Source organism: Malaclemys terrapin, chromosome 1, assembly GCF_027887155.1.
Source record: "Malaclemys terrapin pileata isolate rMalTer1 chromosome 1, rMalTer1.hap1, whole genome shotgun sequence".
Lineage (NCBI taxonomy): Eukaryota > Metazoa > Chordata > Testudines > Emydidae > Malaclemys > Malaclemys terrapin.
This window is the reverse complement of record NC_071505.1, coordinates 236511619-236539557: the sequence shown is the minus strand read 5'-3', so window position 1 is coordinate 236539557 and position 27939 is coordinate 236511619. Positions and strand designations below refer to the sequence as shown.

Here is a 27939-nt window from a genome sequence, read left to right as displayed (position 1 = left end):
TACCTGGGATGTAAATCAATGGGAAATTTGGCCTCATGCATTCATCCATTCCATAATCCCAAAGAAAACATTTTACTTTTTTTCATAAAAATATCTTATTATTCAGTTAACCTATAGTATCAGAAAATGTGTGTGGAGTTCTAACAAACATTACTGCACGATGGGACTAAATTAGTTTATAAATCTGTAGTCCAGATTAAATCTATAGAATATTATTTCTTTTGCAACTATCCAATAAATCAATTTAGATCATAGCGGGGGGTGGGGAGGGGAATAGTGTACGGTGAAGGGGAAGAAGAGAGGATAGTAAATGGAAAAGGTATATTTGGCATGACTGAAGTGGCTGCATCCTTTAGCTTGTCATTGCCAGACTTTTGACGGAGAAAAAATATTTTGTGGAAATTATAATACATTTCTTGTATGTTCAGTAGACGCTGTTGATACATACTTTCAAGTTGAATTCTTTTCTAGCCAAATTCTTTTGTTTAGCGATATTGCCTAAGCTTTTGTTTCAGGTGGCAGGGTTGACTTTCTATGCAGGGAGATTATACAGGCTGTTGATGCTTTAGCAAGAGTGTAAACTCAATCTAATCCATCTCTGAGCCAGCTTTCACCACAGGAGGGTGCTGCTATCATTCCAAAGGTTCAGGCTTTGCAAGGTTCAGTGTGGATCTTAGCGTGGAGTGTTTATTACAAAATGTCTGTGTGCTGCTGTCAAATACAGCTGAGGAAAAGGATTACACCAATATGCTGGCTTTCCTGGGTTCTGTGGTGCAGTGTGATGCTGTCTCCTGCTTGGGGTTATGTGATAGTCAACTCGGTTTCGTGGTCAGTTACCAATGAGGTGGAGGAAGAACTGGATAGCGCCTCAAACGAGGAGGCTCTCCCTGCGCTTCTGGAAGACACGACTAGCATCTGGAAGCAGAGCTATCCAGCCTCTGTTTACAAAGAAGATGGGGAAATGAGGTCAAGGCCAGTGGCTGGGAGATCCAAGCAAATCTCTTCTCCTTCTAGGATGTTTTCCTACAGGAGAGAGAGTGTCAAAGGGACAGACAGCATTACTCCTCAGGAGCAGGCAATCAGAACTGCCCGTTTCCTGACCCATTATAACAGCTGGGGCTTCTTGGCTACCGAGTCTACCCAGGAAAAGGTACCGTAAGTCACATCCTCTGCTAGACATTGACAATTCTCTTTGAATACTGGACTTATTTACCCACTAACAGCGGGAGAGGGCTTGCACATTGCTTGCTTGTATTTTACTGTTCTGTAAAAGGCAGTAAATAATCTGTTTTGAAAAAGCATTTAGTATATAAATTACACAAATTCTTTACTAGCATTAGCAATGTATTATAATGCAAAACTACAAAACAGCATCCCAGCACTGTTGTGGAGAACAATATTTACTGTCTTATAATCAACCACGTACTGATGTCAGCTACAAAATATGCAGATAATAAAAGCTGTCAGTAATATTATTTAATCAGCCTGTAAAAATACAGTGCTGGTGCCACATATTTATGCAACATTCCCAGCTTTGCTTCTCTGCAAAAGAGTTCTAGGAATAGAAATCATGCTTACAGTACAATAGAAGAGAGATGCTAAAGAACAGCACCTCCTGGCAAAATGCAGAAAAAGAAGAGAAAAACATTGGGCTAGATCCTCTGTTGAGGCCAAGGAGCACACATCACACAGCTCACGGAAGGATGCCTTTGTGTTCTCCCAATCCTGGGCTGGCTGTGTGTCCAGCATAATATAGAGCAGCCTAAAGCCTGCTATAACTAATGCTGGCTGTCAACAGCCCCAAAGGGCTGATACAGTAGCCAGGGATCCGCAGGATATAAGGGGTATGCCAGCTGCGCTCCTTTTGCTTGTGGTATACTCTCTACTAGGGGTGGGGGTGGAAGCTGCAGCACTGGCTCTAAGCCACTTGAAGGTATGTCTGTATGCGGGTCAATGGCGTAGCCACAGATGGGCCTGGGTGAGCTGCAGGCCACCCACTTAGCATATGGTCTCACCCAAATATGGCTCCCTCTGCCCATGTCGGGCCAGCTCCATGGGGCTCTGGGACCAGAGCCCAACTCCTGCCCATGTCGGGCTGGCTCCATGGGGCTCAGGGAGCCTCTGCCCATGTTGGGGCAGTTCAATGCAAAGTTCAAGTACAGTAAATTTATATTGGTATTTTTTTTTTATAGTGCATCCTATTGGGCAAATGGACAATTTTTTAAAAGACTTAGTCAGTCAAAAACAAAGCCGTGCCTGTAAGGAAATGTGTGGGTGGAATATTGCCTGTCCGTAATAATTTGCAGCCCCCCCAAACTTATGTTCCTAGCTACAGCACTGATAGGGGTGATCCTACCTTGACCATCTGTTCCCACTTCAGGACCACTTTGTCAGTGGTGTGATGCTGAGCAGCTGGCACACCGTGCAGAATTTGGGTCATTATTTTTCCAGCTGTAAAATACTCTTTTTTAAAAAGATGGTTTTGAATTGTGCATAGCTTTCAATAATACTGATACACAGGAAAAGTGAGTTTAACATTAATTCTCTTGTTAAAATGTCCACGAATTAGGGATTAATTTTTTTAGTTACATTAAAAAAAAAGAAAGTAAAAGTTAGCACCCAGTAAAACTTCTGGAAAGATTTAGTAAAGAAGCAGATGCCTGGCAGTTTGTGAAATGCAAAGCACCAGAAGCTAGAAAAAAATATTAATAAAATATTCCGAGTTGTACATCTGAAGTCTCTAATTCCATCTCAGGGTATGCTATTAAATCATATGATCTTAGCTGTTATGGTTTATTCTCTCATCAGAAACCTTTGATGGAATTACAATCTTACTAAAATGTGTGCAGTTTGCTGTCCATAATTATAATACATAAGTAATACCGAAAAATGGATTCATAATAAAACTTGTAATTCACGGGTGTGATGTCTTTGCTGTGAATTTTGAGTTATGTGGCCTAGACTCACAGTTCCTTTTTGAATGTGAACTGTAAAGTTAACCGTGTATGAAAGACTCAAACTTAAGTGATTGAAATTTCTAATGTTATTGACAGCTTCTATATACTGTATAAACCTTAATAAGATTGCTTGGTTTCCTAGATATGTGTCTTCATAAAAAATACCCCTTCTCATTTGCAGTATAGATTGTATATAAACGTTAAAAGTGTATAAACATCATAAAATGGAAAGCATGTGATCCAGGTTAGTATCACCCATGAAATTACCTGAAGATATATTAAAAACAAACAAACAACAAACAATACAAGGTCTAGATCTGCTACTGTGATTTCTGATGGGATGAGAGACGTGATACAATTATTACATGTTATAGAGAAAATTATCCTTTGTCATTCCTAGGCAATAGAGCTACAAACACAAGGTCTCCTTTCCAAAAGTGGGTGGAAATTTTTGCCCATCCACTGTGCACGTGCAAGTCAGGGGAAAGGAGAGCCAACTTTTGAAAAACTGGCACAGTAGGGCCTGCTCCTGTGCCCATGCATGTCAATGGAAGTTTTGCTACTGACTGGGGATTAGATGGCTTAGAGGCCCCATCCATGCTGAGTTGTCTGGAACTGCGTTTAAATTCAGTTCTAGCTAAAATAGTTTCTTCTATAGTTTGGCCAGCCAGTGTGGCCACATTTCAAAGCAAGGTTAAAACCTCAGTGCAGAGGGGGCCAACATCAGAATTAATCAAATTCTGAATTGGAATACAAATCCTTTTAGATTCCTGAGAAAAGATATCAGTGCCATCTGGGGCAGATGCTTTCATGATCGCTTTTTAATGCAGACATGTTTTTGTACTTGCTAGCTTCTTTTAAATGGTTGGCAATGTAAAGAAAAGGAGTTCTCCATATCACCATCAGGGATGGGGGGAAGGGGAGAGAGATTTGTTACCACAGAAGTATGATACGTAAATCTAATTTAGAAAACAGTGGGGTCTAGTGGTGAGAATGGAAACTGGGAACCAGAACAGGTTCTATTCCGATTTCTGCTACTGACCTTGGGTAAGTCCCCATCTTTGTGTACAATGTATAAGTGCAAAGTTTTAAAGCATTGATTGTCTGGATTTTCTCAGATCCAAGGTGTACCATTTGGGAATTGTTTACTAGTCAGTGATGGGCCCATCAATAACAGCACTGGAATACCTTTCTTTTATGTGACTTCAAAGGACAACACTGTGACAGATCTCATGAAGAACTCTGTGGCTTCTCTGACATTGCCAGAGGCAGAAGGAGATTTCTGCAGGTACCAGCAGTTTGTCTTTCTGACAGCAGTCAATGAAAACAAATTGATTTCTGATAGCATTTACATTTCTGTGTTGTGAGTACATTATGTGAAATGTAACCAATACTTTTGGTTAAACTGAAGCAATACAGGCAGAGGCATGGTCTAAGCATAGGAACAGGAGGCAAGAAATCCTGGATTCCAAACACTGCTTTGACAAACACCCATTCTGGCTTTGGACAATATTTTAGGCCACCCATTTAAAAAAGTGACCTCCAGTTTTGGGTATCTGCGTTTTTGTGTTCCTAATGTTAGATGCTTAGGTCTGATCCAAAGCCTAATGAAGTCAGTGGATCCTTACACCCTGATTCTTACATCTGACATGAAGGGGGAACAATGGTGGCTTTATGCCACCCTTTCAGCTTCCCACTTCTGGGGCTGGATGGAGGTTATTTTGGCCCCCAGCACAAGCTAGAATCTCCACAGGTTTGTTTTATATTATAGGAGAAATGCCTCAGCACAATCTCTTAAAGGAAAACTGAAATATGAAGTATATTCTAACACACCTCTACTCCTATATAACACTGTCCTCGGGAGCTAAAAAATCTAACCGCATTATAGGTGAAACCGCATTATATCGAACTTGCTTTGATCTGCCGGAGTGCGCAGCCCCGCCCCCCCGGAGCACTGCTTTACTGCGTTATATCCGAATTCATGTTATATCGGGTGGCATTATATCGGGGTAGAGGTGTATCTACATCTAATTACAGAGAGTAAGAGATATAGAACCAGTGTGCAACACCACTGACTTCAATGGCATTACAGCTATCGGTACTTTCAGAGGGTATGAATTGGTCTAGTATCATTAAAAATGTTTCATTGTCTTAAATACAACATCTTCACAGTCAAAGAGGAGGCTTTCATCTTGATGGTTCGATGGAGGTTAAGATACAGAAAATGTTGCTCACCCTTTGAAAGCATAAGAAAGTCAGGAGAATTGTAAAGTCGCTGTAAGGATGGTTCTATCCTTTCTTTAAAACATTTGATTAATATTTTTAAAATTAATTATTTTTAAATTGTACGTATCGGAATCAAACCTTTTTCAAAGGAATAACAAATTGTATCATTTTCACTCTCCCAACCTTCTCATGCATTTAAATGATAAGCTGAATATCTTCACCAAGAGTTTTAAAACTTGATGACTAAAGTTAGGCTTCTTTGTCATAACACTTAAATAAGTGGCCTCATTTTCAGAGACACTGGACATCCAGAAGCTCCCTTTGATGGCAATGAGAGCTGCTGGTGATCAGCAATTCAAAAAAGCAGGCCACCAATTTAGGTGCTTAAATATGGAAATAGGACCCTAACTTTGAGTGACCATTTTTGAAAATCTTGGTTTTATGTACAGCTGACCTCAGACTTAACCACCTGCTTGGGACTTATCAGTCCATAGGCAGCAGTCAGAAAGACTATTGCCAGTTTATAGAAATACTGAAAAACCTTTGAAACTTCATGTTTACTACATACTTATTTAGTAACTATTAGTTATTTGAGGTACTAAAACTCACCTCTGCCATTTTCCTTTTAATGCTGATCCTCCAGAAGCTGCTCTCACTTATGACCAAGGCCAGAGCCGTCCCTTGAGTAGGGCGAATCAGGGCGACTGCTCCGGGCCTCGCGTTTTGGGGGGCCCCGTGGGCCGGTGCGATTGGCTGGGGGGGGATCAGCCCCGGAAGATGAATCCGTCACTTCCACCCCAGGCCCCGTACCGCCCTAGGGACAGCCCTGACCAAGGCACTATATATTCTGCTGCCAGCAGAAGTGAAATTCTAAAACAGGTGTCTGTAGAACTTTGGTGCTAAATTCTGTGGCAAACTTAAAGTTTGGTGTTAACTGCAAGTAAATTAAAATGTAGATGTTGCTATTGCATTCAGTATGAACATAAATATTCGAATCACTGTGACATTCCTTGCATTATTTATATGGATATTACGTTCAGTTTATTTTACATTATTTCTGAAGTTACCCATTTGCACAGATTTAGTATTAACAACGCAAAACTGCACTGGACAAGTTGTGAGAGGAAATGGGAAAGTTTGGAAGCTGATGAGTCACCATTGGGGTTTTTAGTCCTAGGAATGCGTGAAAAGATTTCTACAGGCTTTTGCACCTAGGAAGCGGTTGGGAATTTAGGCAGTGGGAGAAGATAACTCTTTCCTTTCCCTTCCCTCTGTGAGCAGGGTCAAAGGTATTTTAACTTTTGGGGTAGAAAAGCAACCCTTGACAGCAGCCAACTGTCACCGCCACCTCCATATCTGCAACTGCATCCCCTGAGTGATAAGTACATAGATGTTTGGATAACCTGACTGGCAGTGAAAAAGCTATCAATTGCTGGTATTTAAATTGTTTTTGTTCGGTGTCAAAGTCATTCCCCAATGGAGATGACCAAGACCGTACACGTCTATGCAAGCTGTTGCTTAGGACAGTCTTCAAATGCACGAATATACCACTGCACTGGTTTACATTCAGTTCATGTTTCTAAAGTTCTCCACATCCCTAAGAGCTAGACATTAAAATAAGTAATAGTTTGGATACTGCTGCACAGATCTGCCTCTGGGGGTAGCTTCAGGGGCCAATTTCAGAACCAAGAATCACAGGATACCTGGGGCCTTCCTTGCTGTCTGTGCAATGTGCTCTCCTGTGTCCTCCAGTACTAACTCTAGTATTGACAGTGCTGTTGGTGACACTCTCATACCATAGGCCCTTCTGAACTGGCATTGCAAGTGCTTCTGCTGTGTGTATGTAGGAGATATAAGGACAGTGCTGTGTAAACAGCAGAACAGTATCAGTGCAGCCAGTGGCGGATTAATGATTTTGCCGCCCCTAAGCCCTGAAATAATTGCCGCCCCACCCGGCACTGGCCCCGCCCCAACTCCACCCTTTTCCCGCCCCCATTCCAACCCCTTCCCCAAATCCCCGCCCTGGCCCCACCTCTTCCCCCAGCGTGCCACGTTCCCCCTCCTCTCCCCTCTCTCCCTGCTCTGCGAAACAGCTGTTTCGCAGCGCAAGCGCTGGGAGGGAGGAGAGAGAAACAGGACGCGGCGGCGCACTCGCGGAGGAGGCAAGTTGGAGATGGGGAGCTTCTCCATGGGTGCTCAAATTTGCCGCCCCTGCAAATTTGCCGCCCTAGGCCTAGGGCTTGTCGGCCTAGGTGATAATACACTGCTGAGTGCAGCAGAAATGTCTCAATGACCTCAAAGCACCTAGCACTATCCCCAAAGTTAGTATCATCAGAAGGTTAGGGCCTACATTTCTCAGTGCAAGGTTTTAAATGGGTGGATTGTTTTATATGCAGGTTGTTTTCTTCCTTGCTACCCATTCTCCATCTCAGAGGCAAGATCTACTAGCCCAACATAGCCTACAATGTCTGTCAGCTCAGTGTTTCTCTCCACTGCTAGTGAAATAGTGAGATGAATAGCTATTTCTTGCATAAGAAAGTTCCATTGTATGAGTTTTTAATATACGGTACCTTGCACAGAAGTTGTCTTGATCAAGGGTATCATTCATTTTAGAACTGAAGAACCATTATACAAAATAGCTAAACAAATAGTGGATTCCATGAGAAAGGTTGTACCCAGTATGCGAGCAACGAATTTGGTCCTGTATCTTGTCTGCATGCAGAATTCTATTAGAGTATATACATACTCCAAGTTATAAAAACGAAAGAAAACTTGAAAGCAATCAAAACTCTTAGGAACAGTTGGCACCCTGCTAAGGAATACTTCTGAGTTATTTTACACAAAATAAATCTCTGGCTTTAGAAACAATACACAGTTGGCATTTTAATAGACTTTTTATAACTAACAAGTATCAGGTGATGTGTGTTCACATGTCAGACTGGTATCCAATCTATTGATTGGACAGTCTTATGCCTATTCAGTTGGAAAGCGAATTTGAAAAACCCAAACTTAAACTAATAACAGAAACAAAACTTCTAGTCATGCAAGAAGGAGGGAAATGGCACCATCCTAGTAGGGGCTAATAGCAGTATATTATGATATTGTGATTATAATCTTGATTCCTCATCACTGATCAAAAGATTTCCACTTCCCAGAAGGATACAGGGGGCATTGATTTTAGAGCACTCCCTGATGCCCAGTCCATGAAATAGCATTAACAAGTATCTTCAGAGGATGCCAGTTGAAGGGTAGGTATTATTCTGAAGAGGGGCTGTAAGTGGGAAAAAGAGGGACGAAAAATTAAATGGCAAAAGGCCATTCCTGGAATAAATTGGTATATAATAGCTCACTCTCCAGAAAAGGAGAAAGGGCCCAATCCTGTTCCCACAGCATTCAGTGGGAGCAGGATTAGGCCTTAGATTAAGAAGCAAAAAACAAACCCAAAATACCATTGTTTTACATTAAGACTGACACATGAGCTGCTTAGAGCATTTCTTTTAGCAAAGTACCAGGCCTCACTATTGCCCTGATCCTGCAAACACTTAAGCATGTGAATAGTCTCACAGAAGTCAAGTTAAGCACATGCAAAGTTGTGTCCAGGGGCAGGGCCAAATACTGACCTCCTAAAGTAGTAGTAGTTATAGGCAGGAGTGCCACCAGCTTTTCTGCCATCCTAGGCGGCGGAAGGTCCTGCCCCGAAATGCCACCCCCCACAGAGGAGGCGGAAGGTTCCGCTGCCGAAATACCGCCGCTGTCACCGCCCCCCAAATTGTAGCACCCTAGGCGACTGCCTAGGTCGCCTAATGGGTTGTGCCGGCCCTGGTTACAGGGCCGGTGCAAGGATATTTTGCGCCCTAGGTGAAACTTCCACGTTGCGCCCCCCCCCCCCACCAATGTCCAGCCCCCACTTTCCTACGGCCAAGTTCCCCCCAGGGGCCCACATGTTCACAAAGTGCAGGGGGAATGGGGGGGGGCTGCAAAGAGGGGGGTCGTATGGGGGCTCTTCCAGGGGGTGGAAGGTGGCAGAAAGGGGGGTGCATGGGATTGTTGCAGGGGGTGGAGGTGGCCAAGAGGTGGAGGGGGCAGGGGTATAGTGGCAGGAAAGAGATTGCACAGAGGCAAAAGGGGCTCGTTGCAGGGGGTGCAGTGGCAGGGAGGGAGTGGCACAAGGGAGAAGTGGGCAGGAGGGGGTTGTTGCAAGGGGCTGGCAGGCAGGGGTGTGTCTGTGCCTGGGGTTGTTGCAGGAGGGTGAAGGTGGCACAGAGGGGTTTGCACAAGGGAGGAGTGGGCAGAAGGGAGATGGCAGGTAGAGGGGGTGGTCCTGAGGTTGATGCAGGGGTGAAGATGACCGTGGCTGGCTGGGGGGGGAGGTGTTGCTGGGTGGAGGTTGCCCAGAGGCAAAAGTGGCAGGACAGGGTGGGTTGTTGGGGCGAGGGGTGCACAGGGGAGAAGGTATCTGGTCGGTGGGTGTTGGAGGGAGTGGCGCTGGCTGGGGGAGGGGTGCCCAGGTTGCTCCCACATACACCATTCCCCAGGCCAGGGACTGGACCTGCCCACCTCCCGGCGCTCTGGGGGCCCGTGCGGCTCCCTGCGACCTGGCTAGGTACCTTGCAAGTGGAGTAGACACCCAGCTTCTCCGCCTGAAGAGCAGAGCGCAGCTGCGCCTTCTTCCCCACGCCTCGGACCGAGCTGGGCTCCCTGCTGCCCTTGGGGCTCTCAGTGGCGGCACAGGCAGCCAGTGGCCCCGCGCCCAAGCCTGCTGCCACCGCCGCTGAGAGCCCCGGGAGCGGCGGAGAGCCCATCTCAGCCTGCAGCGTGGGGAAGAAGACACAGCTGGTAGCGCTAGACCCTCCCCTTCCCCGCTCGGCCACCGGCTGCTCCCCCTGGGGGAGGGACTGGCCGCGCCGCGGGCAGCCCCTCTGGAGCCAGGAGGCGGGGAGCAGCAGCAGCCTTGTGCTCCACTTTTTAAAAAAATGTTTGGGGCACCGCTTTTTGGCACCCCCCAACCACTTGGCACCCTAGGCAGCCGCCTAGTCTGCCTAGTGGTTGCACCGGCCCTGAGTAGTTGCAGAACTTCCTATCATAGACTGACTTCCACACTGGAAAAAAAAAGTGAAAAGAACATTCTGACAAAAAGCAGTCTTCTAGGTCAGTCATGGTTTTTGTTTTCGTTTTACTGTTAGGTCAGATGCTGGTGTTTTGAACAAACCTTCTGTTTGATCCACATAATCCTGTATTTGTGAGGTTACAGTCTGTTAACATGAAAAGGAATGGAATGCCACAAATTCAGCATTACACCTTCAGGCAAACCCTGATTTCGGTCTAAATATCTGACAATTAGTAAATACAGTAAGACAAGCTATAAAAGCTAATTGAAAGGCAAATGAGTTTGCTAGAGATGGGCCTGCACAGAAACCTCACCCCTGAACTTTGTAGAAGTTTAGATTCAGATCCCAATTTTGTGACACAGGAACATCTTTGCCTCTCTAGTATTTATGTTGTCCCTCTTTAGTCACATTCAGGATAAACATTTCAGTAACTGTTACTCCAAAATCCATATTTAAAGATCCATCCAGCAAACACATAACTACTAAATTAGAAAGTTAAATATGAAACCTATGATCATCACCACGCAGCACACACAATATAGCTCTAAATTATTGTTTTCTTTTTTTCTTTACATTTAACCAACCAATTGTAGAAAATTCCAGTCTAGTACACCAAGGTCTGTTTCTTTCTCTGTGTTTACTGAAACTACCTAATGCTGTGATCCTCTTTTCAGGGTGTTGACTGTTACCATAAAATTGGCTATAGCTGTGCCATACAACATTCACTGCTTAATCATGTAATTCATAAGACCGTAAGAATGACAATACTGGGTCAAACCAATGGTCCATCTAACTCAGTATCCTATCTTCTGGCAGTGGCTGGTACCAGATACTTCAGAGGGAATGAACAGAACCCGGCAATTATCAAGTGATTCATCCCCTGTCAGCTTCTGGTAGTCAGAGGTTTAGGGACATTCAGAGCATGGGGTTGTGTTCTTGACCATCTTTCTTAATGGCCATTGATGGACCTATCCCCCATTAACTTATCTAATTCTTTTTGAACCCAGTTATACTGTTGGCCTTCACAACATCCCCTGGCAATGAGTTCCACAGGTTGACTGTACAGTGTGTGTGAAGAAATACTTCCTTATGTTTGTTTTAACTCTGCTGCCTATTAATTTCATTGGAAGACCCCTGGTTCTTGTGCTATGTGAAAGGGAAAATAATACTTCTCTATTCACTTTCTCTGCACCATTCATGGTCTTATAGACCTCTATCATATTCCCCTTTAGTCATCTCTTTTCTAAAATAAACACTTCCAGTCTTTCTAATCTTTCCTCATATGGAAGCTATTCTACACTTTAATCATTTTTGTTGCTCTTCTCTGTACTTTTTCTAATTCTAATATATCTTTTTTGAGATGGGGAAATCAGAACTGCACACAGTATTCAAGGTGTAGGCGTTTCATAGATTTATTTAGTGACATGATGATATTTTCTGTCTTGTTATCGATCCCTTTCCTAATGGTTCCTAACATTCTATTAGCTTTCTTGACTGCTACTGCACATTGAGTGGGTGTTTTCAGAGAACTATCCGAAATGACTCCAAGATTTCTTTCTTGAGTGGGAACAGCTAATTTAGACCCCATCATTTTGTATGTGTAGTTGGGATTGTTGTCCAGTGTGCATAACTTTGCATTTATCAGCATTAAATTTCATCTGTCATTTTCTTGACCAGTCACCCCGTTTTGTGAGATCTCTGTAACTCTTCACAGTCAGCTTTGGATTTACAAAATTACTCAAGATAGTTATCATCTGAAAACTTTGCCACCTCGTTGCTTACCCCGTTTTCCAGATAATTTATTAATATCTTGAACAATATAGATCCTTAGAGACCCACTATTTACCTCTTTCCACTGTGAAAACTGACCATTTATTCCTATTTATTTATTTATCTTTTAACCAGTAACTGGTCCATGAGAGGACCTTTCATCTTATTCCATGACTGCTTGCTTTGTTTAAGAGTCTTTGGTGAGGGACCTTGTCAAAGCTTTTCTGAAAATTCAAGTACACTGTCACCCCGTCCACATGTTTGTTGAAACCCTCAAAGAATTATTGATGAGGTATAATTTCCCTTTACAAAAGCCATGTTGACTCTTCTTCAACATATTGTGTTCATCTATGTGTCTGATAATTCTGTTCTTTACTGTAGTTTCAGCCAATTTGCCTGGTACTGAAGTTAGGCTTCCTGAACTATAATTGCCAGGATCGCCTCTGGAGTTTTTTTTACAAAATTGGCATTACATTAGCTATCCTCCAGTCATCTGGTACAGAGGCTGATTTAAACAATAGGTTACATACCACAATTAGTAGTTCAGTCATAGAAATTTGCTATTTATATGACCAAAGACAGTCAAGCACACCAAGAGCACTTAAATTGAAAGAAAAAACAGTCTAGGGAGGAAGTTCTTCTAGGAACTGTGGGGTGATCTACACCAAACTAAAATGGGCATGCGACCAAACACAGAAATCAATTCTATACAAAAATGCCATTTTTTCATTCTTTTCTTTAACCTCGGGACTTTCTTTTGATTTAAAATGGAAGACTCTACATCCAAAAATAAAGATGCCCTTTTAACTCTCTTTGAAGGAAGAATGAGAAAGAACGTTCTTTTTTGTCCAAATCAGGGGGAAGGCAGGGCAATAGTGCCCTGCGGTATCAAGCTGACGGCCAGCAGCAGCTTTTCAGATTATGAATTTTGCTTTCAATAGAGATTTTGTCCGAGGTTCATACCACACAGATTAGTAATGCTAATACATACTTTCTATTTCAGATCCTTCAGGGTTGAATTATGATGGCATATATAAGGCACATAACGTGCGCTTTTCTAAATATAAAATCAAAGTGCTTTGTGTTTTAATACACAACCATGATAATTATTTGATAGCATAACATTTCCTTCTGTAGACTTAAGAAAATAAATTCCTAAGGTGTAGAACAGTGGTTCTCAAACTAGGGCCGCCGCTTGTGCAGAGAAAGCCCCTGGCAGGCCAGGCTGGTTTGTTTCCCTGCCGTGTCCGCAGGTTTGGCCGATCGCGGCTCCCACGGGCCGTGGTTCGCCGCTCCTGGCCAATAGGGGCTGCGGGAAGCCACGGCCAGCACATCCCTCAGCTGAGTGGGCTTTCCCTGAACAAGCGGCGGCCTTAGTTTGAGAACCAATGGTGTAGAATATATTTCCAGCGTAGAAATTAACCCTGTGATCCTCACCTCAATGATGGGCTGTTGGAGCCAAGTGGAAATGACTAATGATGCTAAAAGGAATCTTAAACAGCCCCTAGATTTGCATTTGTGGGAGCAAGAGACAGAACATTATCAGTGGAGGCAGGGCCCTCAACTTTGGAATTTACTCCTAACAAAAGCTCTGTTTTGTGGGGTGTTAATGTAGCCATACCACTCTGAATTATAGTTTTGTCAGATCTGGACCTGGCTAATTTTTGGATGGGAATTCTCCAATGAAAACTCAGGAGGTGACTGCAGTAACTAGTGTTGGGTGTACTCTTGTGCAAGTAAATATTTTAATAAGTGGGTGACACTCTTTACTCTGAGTCATTTTTGAACCATGACCCAACATGGGTGGAAATAGAATGGAGTGCAATGGGTGGACATTGAAAATATTTGTTGTGTGCACCTCAGAGCATTGTGTAATTCCTAGAGATATTTCATCAGTATATGGTTTTTGCCATTAGATGATCAAAAGTGACAGCTTCTTTTAGGGCTTAAAGCAGATAGTATGGTTCTTTTCTGTAGGTCTGGAATGAAGTGAATGCTTTTGTATGCAGCTCTCTCCAGGACTGATCCCACATGCTTAACATAAACAACCGGCTGACCAGAATCAAGTGTTGAATGCATGGTTTGTCCCCCCGGAGCAGAAAAATTGGGTAAATCAATTCTTTCCTCTCCTCAAACCTGATGAATAATTGAGATAACCTCTCTAAAACAATGTGCACATCAGCGCTAATGTAGCTCTAATAAAATGCATAAGCTTTTGTCTGATTCCCATTAAGTCTGGCTTTGTTTAATCTCTTTAGCAAGGTGTGTATCTTTTTATGTAAATGGTATCCATCTTGATTCCTTTGTCTCCTTTCCCAAATATGATCTTATGATGCTTTGGGGTTCAACCCAGGCCATTAAGAGATTGTGTCACCACCTGCCCGGCAACTCTGGATGCCTTCAATGTTGTGCTGCTGTGGCTCACAGCCCTGATACCAAGAGCCCTCATTCAAGCATGTAGGTCGCAACCTGGCTTCCACTGCCCAGTTATTTTGGAGGGTGACTGAAAACCGCCCTCAGTCCCAAACTTCTGCCAATGTGACAATCTGCTGAAGTTCCCAGACTTGTGAGATACTGTGTAACCCCTCTCAGCCTCAGCAAGTGAGAATTTGGCTGTTAAGATGGGGACCACTCCCTGACACATCATTTTGTCTGCCTGCCCAGCAACTTTTCAGGACTCTACCCATTCCAGCCTTGCCTCTCAGGTAACAAACTCTGAGCCCCAACTCCCGAATTCCCCAGAAACGTCTCCCTGCAGCGTCCAGCCCTCTTACTGAACACTCACAGAAGTTACTAAGTTTGTTGCTCCTTTAAAGAGAAAATACACTGCAATTCATTAATTTAATGGAGGTTGGAAAAACACTCTTATTTCAATCACAGCACTGATTTGGTTTATAGTAAAAGGAAAACAATTTTATCAAACAAAAAGTCATAGGTTTAAGAGATACCAAGTATAAGGAATAAAATCAGAAATGGTTACAAACAAATAAAAGTAAAAATACACCTCTAAGACTAAAACTTAATTCCAGCAAGTTACAATCTTTGCCTAAGCAGGTTTCTCACCCATATTCAGTTCTGAGAGACTTCAACACCCTTGGTTGAAGGATCCAATGTTCTGTGATTTGAAGAGCTCTGACCCTTTTAATTCCTCCCCAGTGACAGATAACTAAGAGGTTCTCTCCCTTTCTTTTTATAGTCCAGTAACGCTTTGAATTGTATTCTTTGAAAAGTAAGCTCAGAGAAAGCTTCTCTCACTTGCTGGGGTGTTGATGCCAAGCTGTCTTCCCAAAGTTCACTGAACTTGCTTCAAGGGGCAGGAAGGCTTCCTGAGGGTGCAGTCTCCATCCCCCATTTATTCATATGTAAGTAGGACTTCCACTGTTTTGATTCAACACTACTTCATTTACATTGGAGACAGGTAGATAGCTGCCTTCCCTCCTCTCTGGGAGCAAATCTGTTTCTCACTGTGTCTGGTCACAGATTGTAAAGCAGGGGTTCTTAACTTTTTTCTTTCTAAGGCCCCCCAGCATGCTATAAAAACTCCATGGCCCAGCTGTGCCACAACAACTGTTTTAATGCATATAAAAGCCAGGGCAAGCAATAGGGGGTAACGAGTAGGGCAATTGTCTGCGGCCCCATGCTCCAGGGGCCCCCGCAAAGTTAAGTTACTTAGGCTTTGGCTTCAGCCCTGGGTGGCGGGGCTCAGGGTCCCAGGGGTTCAGCCCTGGGCGACAGGGCTTCACCTTGCTGCCCGGGGCCCCAGTGAGTCTAATGCCAGCCCTGCTTGGTGGCCCCCCTGAAACCTGCTTGTGGCCTCCCGCAGGGGGCTCTGGACCCCTAGTTGAGAACTGCTGCTATAAAGCATATCAATGTGCATCCATAATTCCTCATATTGTATTAATGCCTACATTTCACAATTATATTAATCAGCAATGTGTCACAGGCTTTCATAAAAGACCTTACTTGATATGCTTTTATAATGCAGTAATATTGTATACAATCAGTTGATTCAATTGCTCATCAGTTGCGGTTCAGACCCCCACTGTTTATAGTTAAGAAGCTATCTCCCCCACTTGCTAGTTTGATGGCTTTGTTTACCTTTTATGTAAATGTAGCTTCATTGTCTCTGCCTGATGACACAGGCTGGTCAGACAAGCAAATACACATTCCTTTCTCGAGGGCAAACTGGGCTTATGCATTGCTTGCCAAACACATTTTAAGACCATAATTCTGGTGCATATTTATAACTCTTTGTACACATCCCATAAATACATCATGCTAGAATTTTAATTATCAGTGAGTTATTAGTTTTTAATTATATATTATATACCACCTTTTGAGTATATATCATGAAAACAGCGTGTTAGGTGTAATGAGTATGCCAGGCCTGACAAGTTACTGAAATAGCACAGCGAATCACCAATGGCCCTCCGTGTCACAAACATAGACCTACTTTTACCTTCCCACTCAGTTTTGTGCCACAACAAAGCTAAGATGGATCTGAGGAGTGAGGACTGAATGTGCATGTTTTTATATAGAATGCAAAAAATCATTACTAAATGTATAACTATATATCCCACTGACATGAATGAGGAGTTTATTAATGAAGAGAGGCCACTGGCTCACTTCGTATATCCCTCTATTTCTGGGCAGCAAGTCCCAAATTTACATCAGCTATACCAATCACACACTGAAAACACAAGACTTGTCCGCATTACAGACAGAACTGTGTTAGCTACAACTTTAGTGCTTGTACATGGGTTTAGAAAGAGAAAAAAAGCACATTGTAAGGGGAATACTATCCCAAAGAAAATGCAAAAGTAGATTTTTTTCAGAACATTAAGCCTTTTGTTAGATAAAATACCAATGTCAATGAAAGACTAGGATACAAAGTTCACTGTTATGGAACGGAAAAACATGATAAAAGCCATGCCAAAATATAACAACATAGTTTACCAAGTTCAGATGTGTCACTATCCTTTTCTAGTATTTTGTCCAATTTAATCTTCACACAACATTTGCTTGCTGATTTGCCAGCAAAACAAACTGCGCCCCCTACACTGAATATTTAAATATACAAACTACAGTTTGAACAAACCATTCCAAAGACTAATAGACTTTTAATCACATGTGCAAATAATGTAACACCCCCAACCAGTGAGACAAAAACATAGTGAAATCTGCAAACAAAGGAAAAAGCCAAGGACAAAGTACATGCTCAAACATTCTAGATATTGAGGTACGTATCTCTTGGTGTAGGCCGGTACTGAAAATTAACAGATATAATTATTTGATCTTTTAATGTACACATTTCTCTTTTATCCTAAAAGAGTTAGGAGGACAGATCTAACATGCTCTCTGATAGCTCTTGATTATAACTCACATAGTCAAATCAAATCTCCCACCGCCATCCGTCCCATGAAATCTAACTTTCCAACAAGAAACAATATCATTTTATATTTCCTTCTACCTGTAAGTAACTTGCAACAAATAACTAAGATATACCAAACAAATGCACTTGCAAACTAATTTGCTTTTATCCACTGTGCAATTGTTTTACTCCTGTTTCAAATACCTGATGGGCATGTAATAAAGAAATAGTCAGTTGCATGCAGGTGGAAACAGGATTATTAATTGAACTGAATTTCTACAGGTACAGATTTTGCTTGTTAAAAATTTCTTTCACTTATTTTTAAAACTAATCTAATTAAATAGATAAATAAGACAACGCTAATGCAAGCTTGAGGTTAAACACAGAAAGTCAGAGGGCTAAACTAATCTCAGTTGCGCAGTGTAATTTGGGAGTAACTCCACTGACTTCAGTGGACTTACACTGGTATAACTGAATTCAGAATCTAGTCAGGGGACTGCAGATTTTCAGGTGCTCAGAGTAACACTAATTCCTTAGTCTGTACTAAAAAATGTTGCTGGAAAATTTCTAGATCGTCATTTTTTAAAATAAACCAATGTTAAATAAAAGATTTGAGCTGGACCCTAGCCCCAACTCTGGTCTCTCCCTCTTTCCCCCACTGAATGTAGAAGGTGGGAGGAGGCATGACCAAAGTACACATTGATCGCAGTCAGCATAAGAGCTCCTTGGGAACCCTGAGGCTGCTCTAAGCTTCTGGGGATGGTAGAAAACCATCTTGGGGGTAAGAGAACCAGATATTGCACCTTTACAGCTCATGCTGTCAGCTGTGCCCAGTGCTTATTGGGCAGAGCTGAGTATCAGCCCATTCTATTTTCTGGCATATTTATGTTCTTGGGCCTATGTATAAAAGCAGACACTTTATCCAGTAGGCTATCCAGTTTTTTATTACCATCTGTGGGGAATTTGCAGGTGTTACATTAGCTGCAGGAACACTTATTTCCATGCAACAGAAACATACTGAGAATTATAAGGAAAAAAGTAATGGCAAATTGCATATTCCAGTCAGGGTCCGGGCTAACAAGTTCAAGTTAAGATCTAGGAGTAAAACTGCACGCAGATCAGGCTTCATTTACTGCAGTTTCCTTCGTTAGGTTAAAACACTTGAGAACAACAACTGCAATGTGAGTCTCTGGGCCTGACTAAGCTGTTGTGTAGGATCCAACACTGTGAAGTGCTGATCAATTTCAACTGCTGTTGAAACTAATGGAAGTTGAGGCCACTCAGCTTCTCATGCAATTAGGCCCTCACAATGGTTTCATTAGGAGTTTGCTAGCAGTGGAGTTACTCCTCATTTATACCAATGTAACAGAGAGCCAAGATGGTCAAGGATGCAACCCCATGCTCTGGGTGTCCCTAAACTTCAAACTGCTACAATCTGGGACTGGATGACAGGGAACGGATCCCTCAAAATTGCCCTGTTCTGTTAATTCCAACTGAAGCATCTGGCACTGGCCACTGTCAGAGACAAGACACTGGGTTAGGTGGACTATTGGTGTGATCCAGTATGGCTGTTCTTATGTTCTTAGAATCAGCCCCATAGCTACACTTGTGATTTATTTTAAATGTCATTACAGTACAGGCAGAGCTGGAGAGCAGTCAAGAGCCCCCTAATTTGAATGAACTAGAAATGTAACAGAGAATCAGAGTTCTCCTTTTAAAAATAGTGAGACTCTAGCTCTTTTCCTTGTGCAGAGAGCCGTGAAAACATGAAGTGATGTAAACCAGTCAGTAGAGTAGAAACAAACAAGCAGGTGTGTCTACAGCAGAAGGCTACAAGGAAGGGGACTAAAGTTACATACACATTCATTTTTGTAATCGATCAGGTTTCGGGTGTATGCTAACCATTTCACTAACCCTCCTCAAAATCCTGTGCCTAGTGGTGTGATAAGGGTAGACAAGAATCAGTGACATTTTTGAGATGCTTGGGTGGGGCACCTTAAAATTGTTTTGTAGATCTACACAAAAATTCTAAGTCTGGTTCTGTGCATGGATGGTTAATCCTAATTTTTGTTGCTACAGAATGACATCTATAAAAGTTAAACAGAAAATCAGTTTACAACATAAAAGATTAGAACAATTACAATCTGAATACATAGAAGACATCATCTACTAATTAATTATTTTAAAAAGCATGGTTAGAAAATAGACGAATCTCTGTTTTGCTTCAAACTTTGGGCCTGATCCTGTAATCCTTGTTCATGTGAGTACTCCTCACCCACGTGAACAGTCCCATGGAATATCACTACTCATATGAGTAAAGGTTTGCAGAAGCAAGCCCTGGGCTTAGAATATTACAGCTGCTAAATATGTGAGCACGAGCTCATATTCACCCAGAGCATGCTAAATATTTAGCCAATATGAATAGCTTCTTAAAAACCTCTGCTGTAGAAAACAATCTATTATACATGATTACTTTTCTCTGTGTGCAGAAAAAATATAATTGATCCTGAGGATCCAAGATGTGCCAGACTGACTCTCACAGGACAGATGGTCATGGTACCACCAGAGGAAATGGAATTTGCCAAACAAGCAATGTTTTCTAGGTCTGTATGTGATACTTATGTAATATAGTAATACCTATAATTTTGAGATGAATAAATTGTGAGTGAGATGGGCAGTTGGGATTGAAGATCCCAGGAGTAGCAGGCCTGCTCTTTACTTACTAGGCTGCTTAGTAAATTATCCAAGCCTTTAGGACTATCTTGGTACTCTTGGGACAGTCAGATATGTCATCCAGATAAATAGTGATCAACATGCATTTTGATAGAACCTGCTGTATATAATTCTAGGATTTACGAAAGTATTAAGAGTGATTCCCTTACCACCAGTATGTGTGTCATATCTGAGGTTTCTGTGACTAGCACTTTTGGCTTTTCCTCCCTTCCACAAAACAAGATTGTGCCATTTATGCACAGTCCATAGAAAGCGGCAGTGATAAACTGTACTGCCCCTAAGGGAGATCCAGGAGGCAGCCTGAATGTCTCAGAGTGCTTCCAGGTGTCGCCACACTTGCTACTTACACACCTTTGTGGGCTGCAGCTTAATATCTTCCATGTAGCTAGCCAGGTGTGATGGTTAGTGGTTAGGGGGACAGAATTATGGCCCATCTCTTCCCTCACCCCCTTTGAGGTGCCATGCACTCTCACAGGACTAGGAAATAATCCTGATGTTCCCCAAAGCACAAGGACTGCAATTCTTCCAGGCCTTTAAGTGAGCCAAGCAAGGGGATGAAGGCACCTTGGCCCAGATCCACAGAGGTGCTTAGGTGCCTGAACCTCAGATTTAGGTGCCCAAGTCCCAGTTTTTGGCTTCACTGTAATCCATAAAACCCCCACTCAGCTTCCGCCTAACTCTGTAGGCACCTAAATTCACTGGGGGCATAAAGTTTCTATTGTGAAAGTTATTTAGGTGCCTAAGTTTCTGCCTCTGGGCATGCATACTGCTGCCTTACTCTAGGCATCTGTACAGCTACATTTCATCTAAGCCCCAGTGCAATCCACCAAGCAGGGGAAAATAGGCAGTGAACATCAATCTTGCCTGCAGGGCCCAATCTGGTAGGCATACTCAGAGGTCACCTACTGGATCAGTCCCCTTCAAAATCTTGCAGTGAGATGGTCGTGCCACCACCACCTTGCAACTTTTAGCCCAGTGGTTAGGGCACTCTCCTGAACGGTGGGAGATCTCTGTTCAAATCTTTTCCTCTCCATCAGACAGAGGAGGGAATTGAACTCCAGCCTTCCATATCCCAGGTGACTGTTTTAACCAATGAGCTAGAACAGGGGTGGGCAAACTACGGCCCATGGGCCGGAGTCGTTTTAAGCCAGCCTGCGAGCTACTGCTGGGGAACAGGATCTGGGGCTTACCCTGCTCCGGTGCTCCAGCCGGGGCGCTGGGCTGGGGGCCACACCACGTGGCTCAGCCCCGCTCCAGTTGCTCCATGCAGTTCCCGGAAGCCGCGGCATGGCTCCGCTCTGGCTCCTAAGTGCTCCAATGGGAGCTGCAGGGGCAGTGCCTGCAGATGGGGCAGCGTGCAGAGCTGCCTGGCCCTGCCTCCACATAGGAGCCAAAGAAGGTTCAGGCCACTGCTTCCGGGAGTTGCTTGAGGTAAGCACCACTCAGAGCCTGCACTCCTGAGCCTCTCTCCACGCACCAACCCCCTGCCCCAGCCCTGATCCCCCGCCTGCTCTCCAAACCCTTTGATCCTGGCACAGAGCACTCTCCTGCACCTCAAACCTCTCATTCCTAGCCCCACCCCAGAGCCCACACCCCCCGCCAGAACCTGCCCCCCTTCCCGCACCCCTGATCCCCCTCCCGCCCTCCGAACCCCTCGGTCCCAGCCCAGATCACCCTCCTACACCCCAAACGTCTCATCCCCAGCCCCACCCCAACCAAATCCCTCACCCCCTCTTGCTCCCCAACCCCAATTTTGTGAGCATTCATGGCCCGCCATACAATTTCTATTCCCCAATGTGGCCCTCAGGCCAAAAAGTTTGCCCACCCCTGAGCTAGAAGTTATAAGGTAGGCAGCACTACCCTCTCCATCTTCTTCCCATTGTGTGTGGAGTCAGGTGCCTGCCTAAGGGTAGGTCTACACTTACCTCCGGGTCAGGCGGTAAGCAATCGATCTTCTGGGATCGATTTATCGCGTCTTGTCTAGACGCGATAAATCGATCCTGGATCGATCCCGGAAGTGCTCGCCGTCGACGCCGGTACTCCAGCTCGGCGAGAGGAGTACGCAGCATCGACGGGGGAGCTTGCCTGCTGCGTCTGGACCCGCGGTAAGTTCGAACTAAGGTACTTTGAATTCAGCTACGTTATTCACGTAGCTGAATTTGCGTACCTTAGTTCGAAGTGGGGGGTTAGTGTGGACCAGGCCTAACTCATCCTCACATGAAGTGGTTTAGCTGCCTGACTCTAGGAAAGGGTTCCAAGCTGTGGCCTAGAAACAGAAATAGGCAGGTGATGAACTCTGTGAGAAGGGCAGGGCTTGGGACACATCCCTCTCATCAGAATCTCCCATTGGCTAATTGAGGCAACTCCCTGACCAGGCTGCTGCTTTTGTGGATTGCATTCTTAGGCACCTTTCTCGCCCCATTTGTTGTATAGTTGGCCTAGGCCCTAACCCAAGCTTTGTGGACCCCATTGTTGTTCCAATGATTCTCTAGGTGCATAAAAGTGAGTTACTGCAACGCTACACATTGCAACACCCAAGTCCCTTTGTGGATGCAGGCCCTTGTGCCCTCTGCCAGCACTTTCCACCTGTTTAAGGGCTGGGCAAAATCTGCCTTTTAATGATGGGCCTCTCAGGTACCCTTGCTGCATTTTTATTTGCTGCCACATGTAGGTTTGGAGCAAGGTTCATTGCAAGTGAAAGTGAGCATAGGTCAATGATGTTGCCTGGTACAGCCCAGATTTTACTCAGGTAAACTGTTCTAGTTGCCCAAGAAAGTTAGCAACTACTGCATTGAAGAAAGAAGTCCACTGGATGTGCATTTTGGCAAACCTTTTTGGAATTCTTTGTCTTTTCAGGCACCCAGTTATGAGGAAGTGGCCTCGTAACTACGAATGGTTCTTTATGAAAATGAACATTGAGCACATCTGGCTTCAGAACTGGTATGGAGGAGTTTCCACCATTGCAGTGGAAGAGTATTTCAAAGCAGTTCCAAGTAAAGAGTGATTGGGTTTGAAATATAAATCTTGAGTTTTCATATTTGCTTTCCAAAAACTTCTTCCAACACCATGTTGTTGGATGGGTATTTTACAGTGATTTTTTTCAAAAGCATTCAGAATGGCCCCATCTTTTTTACTTGGATCAAATGCTAATAAACCAATATGGATCTTTATATTAAAAATGATATGTGGATGGTAAATCCTACACTGGAACACACAATCTTGGCATTTCAGATAGGATCTATACTTCCTGAATGCTACTTAAAAATGTTTTGGATCTGCCTGTTTTGATTTTTAGTGTCATCCACCCATGTGACACTTACAATATATGCTAAATATGGCATTCTGATTTACAGAAAAACTAATTACCCATACAAAAAATAAATGACTGCTGTATATTGTGGAAGTATTATTGTTACTTGCTATCTTGTTTTGTAGGTGTTCTAAGCAAATATCCCTAGCTGCAACTATAAAAAGATGTTTAAGTTTGTGTTTATACTTTTAATGAAGAGATCCTCATTTTGGAATTTATGTTTTAGTCAGTCACACCCTTTTCCAAATTATCCAGTTAAATATTTTGCTTGGAAATTGAGGAGAAGGAGTGGTGGACCTTGCTGGCTATTGCAGTGGCAAAGTACAAGCAGCTCAAACAAAATAAATTCAGTACACAGTGTCTTTTACCAGCACAAGGATGATTAAACATGTTAAAGGGTCAAACAAGAAATCAGACCCACCACAGGATAATCCCAATACACTTATCAACATTCTTTTTAAAAAATGTAGTCTCTACTAAACCTGTTTTAGATTATGGGACCAGAGAAATATTGAGTTACTTGCTGGCCTAAGGTCCTGTGTTTTTCACATCCTGTCTCTCCCCTCATTTTCATTAACCTATTCCTGAGATAGACTTTCATAGCCAGTCCCTGGTTCTCCCCAGTGGTGGAGCCAGCCCTTGAATCCTGTTCCCTAGGTAGGTTTAAAAGGGAGTCTCCCTGACATTGTCTTTGCAAGGGAAGCCTGGAATAATTAGTAGCATTTTCAGTTCAAAGACCAAGCAAAAAATTTCCATTCTCCCTTTGCAAAACTTCACTGCAAAGCATATGTTGGACTGGCAACTTTTTCCTGCAGGGCCAAGTGAGGCTGCTTTATCAGTTCTTAGCCACTGCTTACTTTATGATATACCACTAAGGTTGTTCTACACCACCTGACCTAGAATATCTTACTAAAAAGGGTCTGATGGCTTAAGTGGCTACTTAGCTACACAGCTTGTAAGGAATGTGTGTCTATTACTTACCATTAAATTATACAACAGCTCTTACTGTAACACTGTGAGAGCTAGACACTGTAAGAGCTTTGTGTGCCTGTAATGGAAGTACAGGTCTTTTGATACCTCCTAGTGCAGTGGTGGGCAACCTGCGGCCCGTCAGGGTAATCTGCTGGCGGGCTACAAGACAGTTTGTTTACATTGGCACGGCTGCCTGCAGTGGTCGTGGTTTGCCGTTCCCGGCCAATGGGAGCTGAGAGAAGCAGCGGCCAGCCCGTCCCTGTGGCCCGCGCTGCTTCCCAAAGCTCCCATTGGCTGGGAACGGCAAACTGTGGCCACTGAAAGCTGTGGGTGGCCATGCCTGCGGACGGTCAATGGAAACAAACTGTCTCATGGCCCGCCAGCGGATTACCCTGATGGGCTGCGTGTGGCCTGCGGGCCTCAGGTTGCCCACCACTGCCCTAGTGGAAACCTCAAAAGCCCTGATACTGCACACCCCAGTGCACTCCTTAGGGGAAAAAAACTAGGTAAATCAGCTAAGAACCTGGGCTTTTCTGCATTAATGCCCATCCAGAGTTCAGAGGCAGTTGAGGGGTATATGACCAACTAGAAGCTAGTTAAGTGCAGCTGAGCCTACATAGGTTCAATGCATTAAAAGAGGGTGTTATTCTCAGGCTATATCTAAACTAAGGGCTTGTCTTCACTGTGGGGGGAGATCAATGCTGCTGCAATTGATGCAGCAGGTGTTGATTTAGCGGGTCTAGTGAAGACCCACTAAATCGATGGCAGAACGCTTTCCGGTCAACCCCAGTACTCCACCTCTCCAAGAAGAGTAAGGGAAGTCGACTGGAGAGTGTCTCCTGTTGACACAACGCAGTGAAGACACCGGGGTAAGTTGACCTAAGTTACATTAACTTCAGCTACGTGAATAACGTAGCTGGAGTAGCGTAACTTAGATCGACTTACACCAGTAGTGAAGATAAGCCCTAAGAAATTTTAGGAAAATTTACCACTGATGCTGGCAATACTGAGAGCCTACTGCAGACAAGCTGATGGCAGTCACTGTCATTATAACAACCATGCTGATTACACTTCCTACAAGTCTAAATGAAGGTTAAAAGGAGGGCAGCAGTAACTTGTCTACACTATGGTCCCACTGTTGCTAATGCTTGGACAGCTAAACCAGCGCTAGTAACCGGGGGAAAAATTCAGAAAATATCCCTGCTGTAGACAGGGTCTCAGAGGGGATAAAGATATGGAGGTCAAGTCATACAGACTAGGCTGTAATTGACTAGAAGGCTACTGACTGCACTCTGACTCCACTAAGAAGAGATACAAAACACAAAAGATCACTTAGTGATGCTCTGAGCCACATTATCATATTATGTTTAAACAGATTTTTATCTGTGTTGATGCAGAAATATGCCAAGGCAGCTTTGCCCACATGAAGCCTTTTGCCAAATATCTCCCTCTTGCTACCACCAATTCAGATCCACCAGCACTAGCAGTGTTAATTTAATTTAAACAAAGAGCGGGTAGCCACTATCTGTACCATGTCATGTAGATCTGCTTTGAGCAGAATTGGATTACATGGTGCTTAAAATACCATGAGCCACCCAGGCCTCTCAACTCTGGGGCCCCCATTGTTGACATCACTATTGGAGCTGTGTAGGAATGGTGGAAAATCTAGGGGGAAAAGCCTGGGTAGACATCTTGCTAGAATATTCTTTTCTGTCCTCTTTCTCTTTTTCAGCATGTTTACTGATTGTACAGATATTTTGCAGAGGGAACTGTGGTGCCTGCACTAGTGGAGGAAATACCCTGCATAGCTGTTTTTCCCTTGCACTTTTTTCCTACAAGTTTGCCCAATCTGCAACCCACTTTGCTCTGTGGAATTTAGGAACACAGGAGTTGGTCCTACACAGATGCATGGAATGCTATTAACTGAAGCTTTCCCACATTCTTGTTATTTTTACATTGGGATCTCTGTTCGTTTTGGGTCTGATCCTAAGCCCATTGAGGTTAATGGGAGCTTTTTCATTGATTTCAATAGGCACAGGTCTGATTCAATAAGGGGATCTCTAAAGGTTTGCACAAATAGTGACTTGTAACTGTAATTACACATTTTTTTGCCCCAGTTTACCTTTATACCCAGAGATCCCGGAAAAAGTTCACACAAAAAGCAAATTAGACTTTCCCAAGTTTAATGTCTAGGCACACTGAGGAGGGGAAGAAAAATAAAAATTTTAGGCATTAATAATTACTCATTCTTTCCTCTACATACTTTTCTACTGGCCTGATGACAGTAGAGTCCACAATTCTTCTCTCTCCTGTCAATTAATACTCTAGTCTTTGAAGAGCTAAGGAGTTTTACCCAACACATTTTAGGTTCTTGTCAAACCCTCGGGGCATGAGACATCCAGGGAGAAAATCTTGAAACAGCAGTGAGGACTTAAGATGTCAAAGGAGGCTTCTTAAACAGATATGTCATCTTAATCAAAAGTCTCGCTTCCACACCACAAAAGCCTCTGAAAGGCTACAGAAGCCCATCACAAACCTGCCCAAGTAGCTTTGAAGTGACTTCTCTGAAAAAAGGGTTTTGGGAATGGCGGGGTGGGGGCGGAGGTTGTTTGTTTAATTGGGCCTTAAATTATTAGCTACAAACTATCTAAAAAATATATTAATTGCCAAATTTCTCAATTTATATCAATCATCATGTGGTATGAGTTAAGTGAATAGAGTTTATTAAACTTTTAACCCAAATATTATTGTAAAGATTCTATAATAGATTCAAATTTCCCTCAGGCTATTGGTTATGACTATGGGGTCTGATCTATGGATAGCAATAGTAAATCAATAGTAAAACTCCCTTTTATTTCATTCTGATCTTAAGGATTTGATCCTTAGTATTTATAAAGTATTGCAACTTACCAACATGCAATTTATTTTCATGTATTCTGTACATGTATTCTGTACTTCAGTAAGAATCACATTTTAGTTTAATTATTTTGCAGCTTAATATTCATTAAATATTCTCATTTCAGAAAAGCCTTGTTGTGCAATCTTTCTTTAGTTAAATCTTCACTTGTGGTTCTGTAATAGTCCATTTATTTGTGTTTATTTATGACTGTGTGTTAGCTGGAAAAAAGAAAATGAAGTTATGAATTTTGACTTCTGATGAACAATGTTACAATCCTTGACTAATCTGTACCAAGGTAATGCATGTACAGTATTAAGCACAGCTAGTTTTAACTGCTGTTCTTATTTAACCAAAGAATGCTTCATTTCTAAAGTAATTTTCATCATTTACTTGTCTGTACTGTTTATGGATGTGTATTGCACTTTACAATGTATTTTGACTTGTAAAGATAATGAATGTTGTTAACAAATTATCCATCAAGCATTAAATGCAAATAAATAGCAAAAGGGAAGTTGCCGTTTGAATATTTTGATGTCTGTAATATGTTTTTAACAGGAATGAACAAAAGGAAGCTTGGTTGACAGCCTTTACAA

At 43.1% G+C, this 27939-nt stretch overlaps 1 protein-coding gene across 1 annotated transcript; it reads left to right on the top strand.

Moving 5' to 3' along the window:
• Positions 1-697: 697 nt before the first annotated feature.
• On the top strand, positions 698-27851 carry CREG2 (cellular repressor of E1A stimulated genes 2). The gene is made up of 4 exons (XM_054009911.1): positions 698-1150; positions 4076-4245; positions 19922-20035; positions 23022-27851. The coding sequence occupies exons 1-4, from the start codon at positions 698-700 to the stop codon at positions 23167-23169; spliced, it is 885 nt and encodes a 294-aa protein (XP_053865886.1). The 3' UTR covers positions 23170-27851.
• The last annotated feature ends 88 nt before the right edge of the window (positions 27852-27939 follow it).